Here is a 17794-nt window from a genome sequence, read left to right as displayed (position 1 = left end):
CGGTAATTTCCTGAAACATATTTTACTTCCGGCTAATAATTTTGAATGAAATAAAAACGAAGAAATATATGTCGGCATCATTGTTGACGTTTTTGTGACGACTGTCATCAAACGAAAAAGTAATATATCTTCACGGAAAAGCAAAAGCGAATTTTTAATATATGTTGACACGTTGCCGTCGGTGTCATGTTGGGCGGTGTATGATACACCATGACGCGATTTTTAAAAATATATCTCTGCATTTTCCCGCGTGTGTGGAATGTTTGTGGAAAATTAAAGATTTCAAATAAACCTATTTAAAGTGTATGCGCACATAACTAATAAAAAAAACTAAGAAATATCTCGGTAATTTCCTGAAACATATTTTACTTCCGGCTAATAATGTTGAACGAAATAAAAACGAAGAAATATATGTCGGCATCATTGGTGACGTTTTTGTGACGACTGTCATCAAACGAAAAAGTAATATATCTTAACGGAAAAGCAAAAGCGAATTTTTAATATATATTGACACGTTGCCGTCGGTGTCATGTTGGGCGGTGTATGATACACCATGACGCGATTTAAAAAAATATATCTCTGCATTTTCCCGCGTGTGTGGAATGTTCTCAATTATTGCTGACACCGAGTCTGAAACCATCGATAAAAATGAAATCATATGATGAGTTAGATTGGAGATAAAGGCGTGAGAGAGACTCGATGGCCTTGAAGTTACAGGCGTTTGAGAATTCATTTCGTTCTATAAAGGGCAACTTTCATTGGATTTTCTTCCCGTTTTTTTTCAACCGAGTCTAAAACTATGTTAGCGACTGTGAAAAATGAAAGGATATATCGAATTTGATTTGAAATAAAACTGGGAGAGAGAGCAAGACACCACGGGCCTACAAAACAGGCCTCAAAGCTATGCGAGTTAATAAAATGGTGGATATTTGTTTATAATTATATGAAGCCACTCCCAGAATGGGTGGAGCTATGGGTGGAGCTACTCTGCAAACCACACCCTGGACAGACACCCAACAGACAGACAGACAGAATCATCTACGGCTATTATAATATAGATAATAATGTGGGCAGAGGCATATCGGTCGATGTCGTGACGTCGAAGAGTGCTGCTCTTGTTATAATAATCACTTATTTATTTTCTTTCTCTTCTGGGCAATATCTCAGGCTCATTTTGAGCTAGGAAGCTGATATTTGGACACGACAGTGACCATGTTATGTGGCTATAAAGGATATTTTTGATTTATTGATTAATCAATTAATCGATTATTTATTTATTAATCACCTAATCAATTAGTTATATCGTTTTTTATTAATTATTTAATTAATTTTCAAAAAGTTACAGCTTCAGATGAAAACTGGTGGTTTAGGTATGCTATTATCCAATTGATTAAGAAATTAATTATTTTATGGTTTTTATTATTTTTATTTTTATTATGAAATTAATCAATCAATAATTATTGCACACCTCTCCCTTCCGATACCGTCTCTGTGCTATGCGGCGGTGTCAACGGGCGCCTGAGGCGCCCCGGCAATGCCGCGTGGTGGAGGATATTTATTTATTTGGCATGGGGAGGTGTACTTTGAATGTATCTGTACTTGTTTTTAATAGTTTTTTGACTGCCAGATATGCAAACAGCAGAAAACGATTACCTCACTTTTTGCACATGTGCAATCTAGAACAAATTCAGAGTGAAAGTACTGCTAAACTAGAGGTTTGCTTTCCGATCCGTGTTCAAAATGTAATATTTAATTGAAATCAAGTTGTTCCTCGATCATAAACTGATGTTTGTGGACAGAATTTTCAGAATCATTGGAATCTCCCACGATGAAGCTACCTCCGAGGGCCTGTCACTTACTCACCGCAGGCAGGTTGATGGTCTTTCTGTCTTCTACCGACTCCTCTCCGGCCTTTCTCCTCCAGCTCTCTCTGGGCTCTGTCCCTCAAATATTCCTACACGTCGCACAAGATCTGCCTGCAACCCTCTTATGGTTAAACTGCCAAAATCAAGACTCTCTGCTCACCTTCACTCCTTCATTCCTCTTTTCTCCCGCCTCTGGAACAAACTCCCTCACTCTCTTCAATCCCACCCCTCCCTCCAGGTCTTTAAAACAGCTGTTCACCACCATCTCTTATCTTCCCCCATCCAAAACCTTGATCTTTTCTACCCCTGCTAATTTCACCCCAAATCCACTTTTTTGAAAGACCAACTTCTTTCCTGGAAGTCCTTGGTGTACTTGTGTTTTAACTTCTCCCCCCCCCCCCCCCCCCCCCCTTTCCACACCGCCTTGCCCCAATCCCTCTCGCTCCCACACATTCCCGATGTCCCTGCTCTCAAATGTTGTGTTTATGTGCTTCCCCTTCTCTCCCGATATTGTCTACCGCTCCCCTTTTTATATACTTTGTTTGTTTGTCTCTTTGATTTGTTTTTGTGATAAATGTTAGCTCTTTCACGAGCCTCAATTGTGTATACAAAAAAAAAAAAAGGAAGAGACAGACAGACAGAATGAACCAATTGCTGAAGCCTGCTTTTCGCTTCATGCACGCTGCACGGGGTAATAATGCATTTGATTTTCTACTTATTTGATCTTTGTCAACATCATGATTGTAAAAGTGCAACTCCTTTCAAAATAGCACTTGCTGGCTCAATAATTTGTCCCTTCCCCGAAATATATTTTCCAATTTAGACTTCATTCATAATGACTTTTTCAGATAAAAAATTTTTGTATTCGCAGTAATCTATTTGATTAACTATTATTTATTTAGTATTTAGCTCAATATTGATTGAGCCGACGGATAATCAGGATGATAAACAAGTCTCCGGAAATAACTCGGGCACACACTTTTCTGAAGCCACTAGAACCACCTTTAGAGGCCATTTTTCCCTGCAGAGCAGGGGTTGGCCTTTTCTGAAGCCACTAGCTCTATGCAAAATGAAATGTAACATTTTAGACGATGTTTCTCACAATAGAACATGCCAAAATCACTTGAGGTGTTTCATTGTTCTTCCCACTAGTTTTTATCCTGCACTTGGCTGAGTTCAAATATCTTACTATTGAGATACAGGAAGTTTATCACTGTCCCAGTTCCATTCTTACTCTTAAACATTCACCTTCTTGATCATGATGGGTGCATGCCTTTCCCACCAGATTGCAACTGCATGAGGGCCGGGTAATCAAAGACCGCCGACACCTCCTGCGCACCTACCCCAACTGCTTTGTGACCCGGGAACTTGTTGACTGGCTGGTGCAGCAGGGAGAAGCAAGCGATCGAACTACTGCTGGGCAAATCATGCATCACTTAATGCAACACGGTGTCATCCATCACGGTACTCAACACCCACCCGGTCTTAAATAGCCCGACTAATGCTCCGCTGTTTACTTGAAAGATTGTCGTTCTGCATCTGGCGGACAACATAAAATTTTTATTTATCAACAAGAGGTGATCCCGGGTACGTCCCGGATCCCGGGTACGTGATCCCGGTCCCGAGGGTACGTTTCCCATTGTGGAAGTTGAGGTGCGGCTGCCATTTTAAGCATCGTTCCTACATCAAACTTGTAAAACATACAATTTTTTCCCCTCTCCAATCAACAACTAATGCTTAGAACGTCATCTACACCTCATTTCCCATGGCGATTAAACACTTGGCAACTTTTAGTTGATAAAATACATTGCTTTACCAATAATAATCTGACGTATACTGTTTGAAAACACTGCTGCTCACAGTAGAGGGATTCTTCTTTAGTTGGTGAAAACGTACAAACAAATAGAAGTAAACTTAACTTAGACACAGGATGAGGCCACTTGGCCTACCCCATTTGTGCTTTATCCACACCCCATAAACTTGGTTTACTTAACCCAGAACTACTCACCTCTTTCTTACCATTATAATATCTATATATACATATTCCTATTCCATTTAATTTCCATGTCTAATAGTTAGCCAAGCATAGAATGGCCTCTATTTGAGAGACGTTAAAGGACTTATTAATTGCCACAAAATACAGGCATATGGGAGGACCAGCTCTTTCTCCCCATCTGAATGACAGCATCCTCTGATATGATACTGTCTGTAGGTCACTCGGTTTTGCAATGTCATGAGTAATTCTAAGCTATGGCAGCTGAACATTTACTTCATGGTGTTTTCATTCCCATGACCCTTTTCTGTCTTCTACCGCTCCGGCCTTGCTTCCCCAGCTCTCTCTGTGCTCTGTCCCCAAATACTCCTCCAGGTCGCACAAGATCTGCCTGCAACCCTCTTATGGTTAAACTGCCAAAATCAAGACTCACTGCTCACCTTCACAAACCTTGATTTTTCTTTGAAGTCCTTGTAGTGTCCTTGTGTTTTATACTTCTCCCCCCCCCCCCCCCCCCTTACACGCCCCTTCCCCCCAAGCCCTCTCCCTTCCACAGATCTCTCGATGTCCCTGCTCTCAAATGTTGTGTTTGTGTGCTTCCCCTTCTCTCCCCATCTTGTCTACCACTGCCCTTATTATATACTTTGTGTGTCTGATTTTTTTGTTTTTGTTTTTTTGTGTGTGATAAATGTTAGCTCTATCACGAGGCTCGATTCTGTATACAAAAAAAATAAAAATCCTTAACTCCCGGCATGATGTATTTGCCGTATTACTGGAGGTGGCATAATTGGTTATTGTCTAGTTATGGCAGATGGGATAGCGCTGATGACTAAACACAATGGTGTACATTGTTGTTGATATACAGTATATTGTTACGGATCTCAACGTCGGCCCCTTTTCCCCTTACCAAGGGGGGATTAATCCCCTTGTCTGCGACTGACCGACGTGAATCCTGGGGGTCCCAACGCTCCTTCCGGTCGGGAGCAGCCAGGGTATTTGGTCAACGAAAGTCCCAAGGACCTGAGTGCCACTCCTGACCGTGAAGCAGGGGAGGGACTCCCGCTCGAACCACGGTTTTAGATGTTCCAATTGCCGAGCGGTTTTAGCAACCCGGAGTTCGAGCTATTAACAGTCACTAACCCGATTCCGAAGCGTTGGCCGAAATCGCGCCACAGTTACTCAATGGGGGAAATCTCAAAGACGATCGGACGAGCATGAAGAAGAAGACGAAGGTAGGAAGAACACAGGTATTTATTACTAACTATTGTACAAAACCAAAGAAACCAAGGAGAAGGAAAGAAAACGAATGTAATTTACAGAAGAAGGAGACACAGTGCAATTCTACTTATCTATACAGGCTTACTTAAACCCCAGGGACAAAACAAACAAAACAAAGAAGACAAACTCACGTAAACAAAAAGATGGTATGGCAGGGATGGTACGGGACGGCAGAGGAGGGTCCAGGTAGATGGTAGGCGTCGAGGTTCGGCTCCAAGCTCGCGCTTTGGTCCACGCTTGTGGGTTCGAGGCGAAACCCGGCACACAGGACCGCTTCGGGCTGACAGCGAGGAGCCGGCAGCTCCACGTATTCGGTTTCACACCGGCAGCTGTCTCACGCGTCCTCCGCCTCCTGCGTCTCCGACGCTCCTTTACTACTTCACAGAATTTGTCTGCGGTCCAGCGCACCTCCCTCAAAAACCTCTCTCAGCTTCCCCTCAAACGAGCTGCTCTGCCTCGTGTCCGACTCCGAGCTCATCTTTTCAAGCAGTCCCTCCCAACCTCCTTTTATGGCTTTTCCCGCGATCAAGCCACGGGTTAAGAGGGCACGCCTACCGGGTCGCTCTCTGCAGTGCCGATTGGTGGGCACGGGCTCTCTGGCTCCACCCTTGATGACGATGGGCGGGCACGCCCTTCTTCCCCGAGCTGACCACGCCGTAATGGCGGCAAATGCAGTTGGCAATAATGCAGTTGGCAATAATGCAGTTGGCAATGAAGGCTTTGGGGGAATTTGAAAAAGGGGATCTATCTTATTCGATTCGGTGCAATGCAGTGTCAACTAATGGGCAACAGAGCCTTAAACTGGAAAACATAATAAAGAAAAATAACCTTTTTTTTTTTTTTTTTTTTGGGGATACTGAATCGAGGTTCGTGATAGAAGGGTATATGATTTTCTAGGTGCATGCGATGGACTAACTAAGGGGACGACCTTTGACCTTTACATAAATGGAGGTATTTACAAAGATCATGACATTACTTACAGAGGGTGATATTTACAAACACAGGATTCTCAAATCCGCAACAATATATATATATTGTGTGTATCTACTTGACGTTGTTGTGTGTGTGTGTGTGTGTGTTGGTCTCATCCATTATTGAGCATTGACCATTGTCAGTGTTCCACATTGCTTGCTTCTCATGAAGGGTTCAAACCCTTGGCGTCATTGGTCCTTGTTTTTTTTTGTTTTTTTCATACACATTCTGCATGTTGATTGTTGCTGTTCTTCACAACAACGATTATGATGAGAGAACTTTGCTGTATGTTTTGCATTCTTTTTATTTATTTATATTTTTCAGACCCATGCCTCAAATATCTATCCATCCCTGCCCCCACACCCTTCCCCTCTTCCTCCCCCACCACCTTTTCCCTTATCTTCTCCAACCACCCTTCCCCTGAATGCTCCCATTCCCTCCCTTCTCTCACCACACAATCCTTCCCCCTTTCCCCCTTTTCATCTCTCCCCTGAGGGGATTTATTAAAGCTTGCCAAATGTGTCCCACTCGGTTCAAGTTAAAAGCCGTACTTTGGTAGAACATCTGACCTCTCGAGTCTATATTCTCAGACAAAATCTCGAGTTGGTTGTGCTCCTTTGGTTTTTACCGTTTTGTGGCCTCTGCGTTCTATTATTTGAAGAAGATTTTCCTCCCCAGTCTTCCACTGCAGGTAAATATGAGAGTCGTTCTTAGTGGAGTTCTTCGTTGACTGCTTTAAGCCATTTTCTTGAGCGATAGCCAAGCACCATGACTGCCACCTCTAGTAATCAGTCATTCAAAGATCATTTTACCTGCTGACGTTACGAGCTGAACGATCTGCTGCAGCTCTTTGTCACATGACATGGTACATCACGTACCTTTTTATTCGTCACAATCTCCTTAGATGGAATCGTGTTTAAGCATTCGAGCACATTGTGGACGTGGTGAGGTGGGATCCATACACATCCATCATGTTTGTGAAGAATACGTTTGTTTTCTTTGATCAACTCTGTACTCGTACTTCAATTTCATATATCCTACTTGATGATTTTAAAAAAAACTAAAATATTGAAAGGATGCTTCAAATTTGACCTGTAATTTTATTGTTTAAAGAACTTTAAACTCATTACTGAACTTTATTGGGCCTAACAAAAAAACAATACTTGCGTTACATTTTCATGCATTCTCCGGTGTTTGGGCATGCTTCTCCCATCGGAATCCATTCCGTTCATGGCCACACTCTCAGATTGATCTCGGCAATGCCAAAGCAGTCTCTCGGTAGATCATTCACAGGGTAGTTTTGCTCTTAGCAGTGGTAGGCATGGGTTGCATTTGATTTGCATGGTTTGCATATCATCCTGATGCAATGGTATAAAAGATGAAGGACACAGAAGGGACATTTGGCATAAAAATATATCTAAAGGTCGACGGTCGGTGATCATGATGTTTTATTAACGGAGTGGGATGCAGCGTGTTTGTTGCTTGATAACCTTCTTCCAGTCACTGCGCACACTCAGCACGGCTCGCCAGAGTCGGCTGTTTTTCAAGGGGGCAGGAAGTCAGATTGGATCATAACAAACCTCAAAGGAACACAATATTGTTTTTAGGAAATGAACCGACAAACAGGGATACTTTTAGTCTGCACTGTACGTCCTGTCGGCAATTATTCAGGGGGACCCATTTTTATTAGCGCAAAAATAATCTTTTATAACTTATTGTTTTGTATCGGCAAAGATGGGGTTTCTTTTGTAGAATGTTCAACTCATCACGTTTTAACGCACCTCCGCAATACCGCCCTCTATTGTGATCGCGTGACTTACTCGTTGCCCTAAAATCCTCCATAGCAGCATTCAGGAGATGCTCCTGTGGAATGGCCTAGATAACATATTTCCCTTTCAAAGTTATCAGATGCTGATGACCTTGGTCCACCAGCGTTTTAAGGTGACCCCACATACAGACTTGGCATTTAATATGGAATATTTTTTTTTGTGGGGATGAACTTACTTTTCAAGATGACTTAGAACCAAAAGTTCATTGGAATTATGTTGAAATTATTCTAGATTTGGTTAATGTGACCTTTAAAAGAAACAAAAACCACATTTGACATTTTGAAGCAAATAAATTGATCCTTGAAAGTGATGTAAACTGATATCGAACTCAATTCACGGACAGTACTGTGTTAAACTTCTGTGCGTTTTCCAGAAGTATATCTTTATTTTGCACATTAGGCAAAAAATTTTTTACCAAAAACAAAAGTTAAATTACGACTGGGATTACGGACAGTAAAATTACAGTTCAGTACTTCGTGTAACCCCACGAGCATTCAGGAGAGCACGTACACGTTGAGGCATGCTGTTCACGAGATTTGCCAAGGTTTGGACAGGAATCGCTTGCCATGCAGTGACAATAGCCTGCTGCAATTCACGCACAGAGGCAGGCTGCTGGTCCAAGTTGTCGATTTGACGCGTTAATTCTGCCCACAAGTTCTCTATCGGATTCATATCCGGGGACATGGCAGGCCACTCCATATGCTCTACACCACGGTCAGCAAGAAAGTGTTGGATCATGCGAGCATGATGTGGCCGTGCATTGTCATCTTGGAAGACAAAGTTTCCTCGAAAGGCTGCACGAACAAATGGAAGCAATGTTTCTTCCAGAATGGCCCTGTGATTGAACTGGTTCAGGTTTCCATTCAGAACAACCAGGTCAGTTTTGCCCCCTGCATGAAAAGCAGCCCAAACGGTCACCGCACCACCTCCAGCTTGGACTCTTGGCACTATACAATCTTCGTTGTAGGCTTCATGCACTTGTCTGCGCACTCGGACGCGGCCATCTTGACGATAGACCAGAAATCTAGACTCGTCACTGAAGATCACGTGATTCCAGTGTCCTGGCTGCCATTGACGGTGCTCTCTGGCCCACTGCAATTGGTGCTGGCGGTGTTGTCTGGTCAGACGTGGCTTTCTCAGGGGACGCCTGGGCACGATAGCCTGCTTGAACCAGTCATTGGTCGACTAGCCTTCTGGATACAGGCACATTTGTCAGTTGCTGCCACTCAGCCCTAAGCCGATTAGCTGACTTGGTACGGCCATTGCGGACTAACCGGTGCAGCTGGCGATCATCCCTCCTTGTGGTTCTGCGGGGACGTCCTGGCCTCGGTATTGGAGTAGGGACACCCCTCTGAGCATTTAGTTTCAGGATCTTTGACACCTGACCTTGAGTGATGCCATACTGCCAAGCAATAGCATGCTGTTTCATGCCCGAATTTCGTAAAGCCACCACTAAATGACAAATGGCATTGTCGAGTTGACGGACCATCTCCAGGGGAAGCGGCAATAACCGTTGTAGACGTGCAGCAGTTGTTTTCCACTAATACAGAACGCAACAACCCTTATATACCCAATTGTGAAGCCAATCGTCAAATGTACCTGTCCGTACATTTTGTCACGCCACCTGTGATATAATCCTGTTATTGACTTCTTGCTGCGACAGACAATCAGTGACATGGTTCTTTTAACAAAGAAATCACCGAAGCGTAAAAGAAACTCACCAGATTGATATACCGAGTTCAGAAATTAAACCCAAGTCAAAACATATATGTATATATTCCATATTAAATGCCAAGTCTGTATATTGAACAAAATGCAGACAGGCTTCTCCATAACGTTGGTTTTTTTTCAGCCTCCCCATTTAGGGTAGAGAGGATATTATACCTGTTAGAGGGTTTGTTTTTATTCTCTGCATTACTGGAGGTGGTATAATTGGTAGTCATCTGTGATCTGTGGATATTGTGCCACAAAATACAGGCATATGGGAGGGCCAGGTCTTTCTCCCCATTTCTTTGCATTTCTTTCATTTTCATTTTCATTTCAATACATTTTCTTTGCATTTCTTTGCATTTCTGAATGCAGCATCCTCTGAGATGATACTATCTGTAGGTCACTCGGTCTTGCAATGTGATGAGTTGTGAACCCCTCACAAACAGAGGTGGCACACTAAAATAAATATTATACCTGTTGAAGGCTAACCCCCCGCTCTAGCAGGGAAAATGGCCTTACAATGCCTGTTGTTGTGTGTTGTTGTTAGAGGGTTTGTTTCTGCAGTTACTGCCCCCAATTTTTAATGATGCCTCAGAATTTCTTAAACCACCACTTAGGTTTTCTTCTTTTCTCCCTTTTTTCTGCCAATGTCCGAGATGTATGCTTACGTTCATATTTATATGTGATGATACTTGTATGTGATCCGGCTGGGGCTTTCGGAATGAAAATTTGCATTAATAATGGGAATACAAAGTACACGAGGTTGCCATAATGATTTTTGTCCTTGACCTAATTTTAAGTCGACCCAATTATAGACATTTTTATATTTTTCACCAAACCCGACCAAGGTTTGCCCCATCAGACGGAAATTGGCATCTGTCGCCTAGAGTAAGGCGCATTTACGCTTAATTTACGTCATACCCCTCCGAGTTAAAGGTTAACATCAAATGGTGGTCTTAACAAAAATAAAAGAAAAGCGTTTTTGTCATCGTTCAATTTTGCCAATGCAGAATCTCAGACCGCTCTTAGCCTTCAAAGATGTTCTTGCATCATAATAGTGTGCCAGCACTGAATTTGTGCATCTGTTATTACCCTGCGCTCGCGAAGCGAAAAGCGGGGTTAAGCATTCAGGTACGTACGTGTCTGCATTTCAGTAAAGTAAAGTGTGTGCCGTGTCGGCATTTTAAAAATTCATTTTCTCGGCAACCGTTGGTCCGATTGACATGAAATTTTCACCATAGGAGGGTCGCCTCCTGTCGAATATTTTGGTCAATATTATGACGTCATAGGTCACGTGGTGTAGGCGCCATCCTGGAAAAACTTTACACCTCTATATCTCCCAAACCGCTCAATGGAAAAAAATTAAGCATGGCTCATTGTCAAGTACTCACCATGGGGAATAAGATATGTTAATGATGATCTCATCAGTGCCTTAATTATGACGTCATAATTCGACAAGTACAACAGTTGATCTGATCATGATGAAAAAAATATATTCCTCCAACTGTTATTCCGATTGGCACGAAATTTTCAGAATGAGCGGCTCTTCCTGTGGAATTTTTTAAATGATAATTATGACGTCATAGGTCACGTGGTACAGGCGCCATCTTGGAAAAATCGAAAAAAGGTTGCACCTCTATCTCTGAAACCGCTCCATGGAAAAAAACTGAAACATGGCTCATTGTCAAGTACTCCGCTTGGGGAATAAGATGTTAATGATGATGTCATCGGTACTTTAATTATGACGTCATAATTCGACAAGTACAACGCTTGATTCGATCGGTATGAATTTTTTTCTCTGCAATTCTTGGTCCGATTGACACGAAATTTTCACCATAGGAGGGCCTCCTCCTGTAGAATATTTCAATGATTATGACGTCATAGGTCATGTGGTACAGGCGCCATCTTGGAAAAACTTTGCACCTCTATGTCTCTGAAACTACTCCATGGGAAAAAATTGAAACCTGGCTCATTGTCACCGACTCCCCATGGGGAATAAGATATGTTAATGATTGTCATCGGTGCCTTCATTATGACGTCATAATTCGACAAATACAACACTTATCCACCCGATCATTATTTTATTTTTTCCAGCAACTGTTGGTCTGATGGACACGAAATTTTCACCATAGGCGCGCCTCCTCCTTTAGAATATTTTAATGATAATTATGACGTCATAGGTCATGTGTTACAGGCGCCATCTTGGAAAAACCGAAAAACAATGCACCTCTATATCTCCAAAACCGCTCTATGGAAAAAATTGAAACATGGCTCATTGTAAATAACCCCATATGGGGAATAGGTGTTGTTAACGATGACGTCATTGGTGCCATAATTATGACGTCATAATTCGACAGGGACAAAGCTTTGTCTGATCAGTTTTAAATTTATTGAGCATGACCTATGCAACAATTGTTTAGAGAATATAAATTTATGATGTCATCGCTCACGTGGTCTGGCAGCCACATTGAATTTTAGAAAAGCAATGTTCAAACACAGAACAGTTGGCTCACACCAAGTTGACTGTGCAGTGTGCAGGGTGAAATATTCTATGAATACCATCTAGTTTGTTTTGTGTCATTCACATCATTTTCTCGGATTGTGACCTAATTAACAATAAACACCTTTTTGATCATAACTTGAAGAATTTTCATCCAATTTTCATGGTCTTGGGTTTTGGAGATAGACTGTAGATGGGGACACATTTTCTTAATTTACACTCTATCCCTAAATGTTGAAGGTCAAGGTTATATGGCAGTCTGAAAATAATATCATTGGATTGTGGGCTTGCTTGCCCTTGGCGATCGCTTTGTGATCACGGATATCTAGTTTTTTTAATGAGGCTACATTTTCTCTTTGTGCACCTACGTTGGTAATGTGTAATACTTCACAATACTGTTGCGTTTGTGGGGGGGGGGGGGGGGGGTAGGCAATGCAATACATTAGTCCAGGTAGAATTGTATAGGTAGTGTGCTCCGACTGTCGTGAAGAAGAAGAAGAACCCTCATGTACTATAAGTAGGGATCCGTTTAGACCAGATGTCGTGTAAGAGTGTATCTTTGTCCCCATGACGAGGAGTGCGGTTATGTTAATTAGTTAGGGATTAAGGGTAATTAATCCCCTGTATGTAATCGCCTCTGTACTTTTCCCCTCGTTCCTTATGACACCCACAACACCCGCCATGCACTCCACACCTAAAATAAACATTAAATTAAAACAAACCGGAACAGGACATTGAACAATAACACTGGCGCCGCCACCTGCCACATCGCAACATCAACCAGGCAGGTCCGTGGGGCCATGCCCCGAAGAGCAGTGATTGGTCTGGTATTATCGAGCGATGAGAGGGACCCACTGATAGGAGCACGCACGGGGATCGTCGGATGATGCAAGAGCCTTAAGGATAAAAGACCTGAGTCCTGACATTTTGTTCTCTTGCGTAAGGATTTCAATTACGAGCAGTGGCATTCATTATGCGCTCTGACACCTGGGACATTCATCGCGAGCAGGTGCATCTTCCTCTTGGGTCTTGGCTTTGTTGGCGAGCATACGTGGACATTTTCTCTCTTGCGCCAGGGACATTGCAAGCGAAAGGTCACATATACAGGGCTTGATTGCATTTGGTCCTTGTTGTGTGCGGTTGGAGTTCGGGCTCGCTCTTGGTGGTGGCATTTGCGCATTACACCCTCTTGCTTCCTGGTGTTCGTGAAAGGCGGACGTAGTCGCGCATTTTGTCTTCGTGGTCCCTGGCTTTCATCGGTTTGAGCGACCGCATTGTCCTTTCATTGGCTCGTCAGTGTCACTGTGCGTCGTCTGGGTGCACTGAGAGACGTCGGTGCTGCGAGAAGAGGATGAGCGCAGCTGGACTGAAGGAACGGCGCTCTCGGGCCTGGTTCCCGCACACGAACCGCACGCGAAGGCGTGTTTTCCCATGCAAGGACGCAGGGGCTTGTGACGATCCGGGACGATCAAGGGGACCAGGGCTAAGTACACGCACACACGCACACACACACACAAACACACATACACACATTTATTTTCCATCTTGTGTTGAATACGAGTCTGTGTGGAGAGTCCCTCGATTAGGAATTTTAGTTACCGTGCATTCTTTTGTTACCGGCATTTCTTTCAATAAAGCCGGTATTTTTACATTATAACTTTGTGTCGGGTTTGAGTTGATTATCCAGGTTCAAAGACGTCCAGTGGGGTCTTTGAAGGTAAGAGCTTCGTTACCCTTCGCTGCTTCATCCCCTGCGCGTATTAACTCCGCAATAGTTCAATTGAATGCCTCGGAGTGTAAAGCTTGCTCGGCTAATCCGTCGCCAGGGATTTTCACCCCGGGAACGCGACAATACTATATTAGAGTGGGTTATTCTCCGAGTTGTGTCGAAGAATGACAGCATGGGGGAGAATGCTTCGTGAGTATGATCCGATCGCTATCGTCCATTAGTAGGACCCCACAAGTGTGGTTAGAAATCTAATTCGTTCCGCAGAGGGTACTAAACCAACTTTGCTTGATGATAATTATATGTGTACTAACATTATTTAATTATATGTTTACTGAACATTAACAAAAAGCTATCCACAAGGTCCTGGTGCATTTTAAAAAAAATTTTTGTATACAGGGTCGAGGCTCGTGAAAGAGCTAACATTTATCACACAAAAAAAATCAGACACACAAAACATGTAATAAGAGGAGCGGTAGACAAGATGGGGAGAGAAGGGGAAGCACAAACAACATTTGAGAGCAGGGACATCGAGAGATCTGTGGGAGGGAAAGGGCTTGGGGGGGGGAGGAGGCGTGGGAATTGGAGGTGGGGGGGTGTGAGAAGTATAAAACACAAGGACACTGCAAGGACTTCCAGGAAAGAAGTTGGTATTTCAAAAAAGTGAATCTGGGGTGAAATTAGCGGGGGTAGAAAAGATCAAGGTTTTGGATGGGAGAAGATAAGAGATGGTGGTGAACAGCTGTTTTAAAGACCTGGAGGGAGGAGTGGGATTGAAAAGAGTGAGGGAGTTTGTTCCAGAGGTGGGAGAAAAGAGGAATGAAAGAGTGAAGGTGAGCAGAGAGTCTTGATTTTGGCAGTTTAACCATAAGAGGGTTGTAGGCAGATGTTGTGTGACCTGCAGGAATATTTGTGGGACAGAGCCCAGAGAGAGCTGGGGGAGCAAGGCCGGAGAGGAGTCGGTAGAAGACAGAAAGACCACCAACCTGCCTGCGGTGAGTAAGTGAAAGGCCCTCGGAGTTAGCTTCATCGCGGGAGATTCCAATGATTCTGAAAGCTTTGGTTTCAACAACGTGAAGCCGAGCGAGGTGTGAGGCAGGAGCACCAGCCCAGAGGGGAGAACAGTATTCCATTGAGCTGCGCATGAAAGCCTTATATGTAGTGAGGAGCTCAGGTGTACCAAGGAAGGACTTCGCAGGACGGAGGATCCGTTCCCACACACACTCTCTCCTTTGAAAGATTATAGTGATACGGTCATTTAAAGAATATTAACCAGTATTTTCATCTCAAACAACACCTTTAATTCAAATACAGACAGAATTTAATGTAAGTCTTTAATTCAAACGAGTGCTTGCCTTAGTTTTAAACTTTCACGCCTTCAAGGGGTAAATCTCGTCTTGAAGGTAACTTTGCTCCAAATACGAAATACAGCAATGAACCCACTTAATTACTATTTGGGTACAATTCGCGGAAACTTGCGATTTATACAGATTTTGGGTCCCTGAAGACTATATAATGATCATTTATACATTACATCCTGTATTAAATCTACACTGACCGTTTCAGATGGTAAGTTACACAATTGCTGAAGGTTGAAAAAGCCACGGATGATCTTGTCACTATAATGTCACGATTTGGAGTCTTAATGAGGGGATGGATAGGGAAGGCAGGGTCTACAAGGGTTGTACCTGGTGATGATGTATACTTGGGATGGAGAGCAATCACATCAGGGTTTATTTGTTCCAGGCCGGATGAGAGTCCAGAGACTGTGCGGCTTGCCCACCGGTCCACCAACTCATGATCGGTGGCCGTCAACCGCCCAATTATTTTTTGATTCTAAAGCTTGATCTCGTGGGAATTGGACAATGGTACACCAGTCTTTAGTCCAATAATTAAATGTGACCGCAATGTGAAATATCGTACCTTGTACTACAGAACCCAGGTATATAGGATTCGGGGATCTTACATCAGGTGAAAATGATTTTAATAGGACTTTGTTCACTTTCAAAAACAATAATGTTCTCATTCAATACGGCAAGAATAGTATCGTATTTGAAATTCAAAAGGTTTCAATTTCTATCATAGTAGAAGATGACATGCGAAAAGAACATTGAGTACAAATTCTATCCAATCGACAATATGTGTATCCAAGATTAAGGTGCAAATTGAACTCTGCTAATGGTGGGAGTGCTCAAACATTTACCTTGATCATCACTCATTTTTCTCTTCGTCACTCAAATCCTCGACATCCCCTTTCTCCAAGGATAGCTCAGTGGTTGTTTTGAGCATTTTTCACAATTAAGGCACGAACAAACTGGTACAAAGACCCAAAACCTGGCAAAGCATCGACCGGATGTGCATTTTGATTGTTTGCTGGAGCAAGTCACTACTTCCAAAATCTATTTTGGCGCTGGATGTTTGGTCATTCAGACTGTTTACAAAGCTGTCAAGTAAGTCCTACAAACTTCTTCCATCGTATGAGACCAGGTGCAGCAGTGGCTGCTTGTGAAGCCGAAGGTAGCTCGTCACCGGTTTCTATAAAGCTGGTCTCCATTTCTGTTACGTCTGTGGATGAGTCCAGCTTGCTGGCGATGGCACCTGCCGTCAGTGTATCAGCAAAAACCAGTAGGGAAGCAGTTTGCTTCACAGTGGCCAGTGAAAATGAAGTTGAGGATACCTGTCCGAGAGCATGCTCTTCAACCGGATCAGTCAGTCCTGGAAAAGGCATTTAGATTAGTTAGACACATAAGAGACAATACTTGAGCCTACAGAGACAATGTGTGCAATGGTCAAAATGACTTAAACATGACTGCGGAAAAAGGTCCCCGTTTCAATCTTCGAGACTTTCATAACGACTGGAATACTGTGATGACAACAACCCTGGTGAAAAACTGAGCGTAAATCACACAAATAACAATTGATTAATATATTTGGAAATGTTAAAAAAGATAACTTCCATGCCTCCACGTAACATTCAAGGAGTGATGTTTTTTAATCATGTTCACAAATATCTCTACAAGCCTCGAAAGTTTGTACACTTACTTGCTGGTCTTTTATCATAATTTCCTCGACGATTTCAAGACAGAAGGCCTCACATGCCTCTTTGAAAGATAAACTGTAAAAAGCAAGTGACAAATATAATCAAGGCCTATTCACCATGATATTGTCAGAAAGAATTTTGAAATCACGACACTTTGCTCTAAATCATCCAAAGCATGAAACGACTGACTGATGGAGGATCCAAGTCTTGGATATGTTCCATTAATTTACCTTTCTGTTGATCCGGTAACCAGGCTTAGTTTATTTGATTTTGTCAGAAATTGGTGAACAGCAATAAGCAATTGCGGTATGATATCACATTTCTGCTGCCGCATAATCACAACAGTAAACACTCAGGTGTTATTTGGTCCAATGCATTTCTATATTTGGCTCAGAAGGTGGCAGCTTCCAACAAACGCCCTGGAAACATGATTTCATAAAAACAATGAAAATGCAAGACCACCATGAATCCTATACTTGATTCTCTTATGGACAATTCCATGTTGGTTTCTCTCGAGTTAACTCGTTTAAATAATCCTTGCATATACATACCAAATGGGGAGATATTGAAACAAGTATTGTGTACCCAGAAGTTTTACACTAATCTTTTTTGTCAATAAACTTGCCGTTCAAAGCTAGACATTACTAGCGGGTACTCTGTGTGGATAGTGGGGAGGGTGGGGGGAGAGGAAGGGAAGAAGTGGGACATGTGATTGGGAGAGAAGTAGAAGCACTGTACACATGGTAGAATTTGTCTCCCTTCCCTTCTCCCCCACCCTTACCCCCCAAATGGAGGGCCTGTCAAAACCTGTCATCATGGGAGAGAAACCTTTCTAGCGGCACGGGACTGCGTACAATGGTAGGGAGGGGGAAGGATGTCCA

At 42.9% G+C, this 17794-nt stretch overlaps 1 protein-coding gene across 2 annotated transcripts in view; it reads left to right on the top strand.

Annotated features, from left to right (window-relative positions):
- DEPTOR (DEP domain containing MTOR interacting protein) overlaps nt 1-17794 on the top strand; it is a 149855-nt gene that overhangs the window by 43285 nt on the left and 88776 nt on the right. Inside the window, exons 3-4 of one of the 2 annotated variants that reach the window (XM_078774670.1) lie at nt 1800-1868; nt 3151-3329. In XM_078774670.1, the coding sequence (XP_078630796.1) occupies nt 1800-1868; nt 3151-3329 (248 nt within the window). The remainder of the gene's footprint in view (nt 1-1799; nt 1869-3150; nt 3330-17794) is intronic. The other variant, XM_068109955.2, reaches the window with a different exon arrangement.

Source organism: Myxine glutinosa, chromosome 3 (assembly GCF_964187855.1).
Source record: "Myxine glutinosa chromosome 3, kmMyxGlut1.1, whole genome shotgun sequence".
In the NCBI taxonomy this organism is placed as follows: Eukaryota; Metazoa; Chordata; class Myxini; order Myxiniformes; family Myxinidae; genus Myxine; species Myxine glutinosa.
Note: the sequence above shows the minus strand (reverse complement) of the source record. Positions and strands in the feature narration are given on the sequence as shown.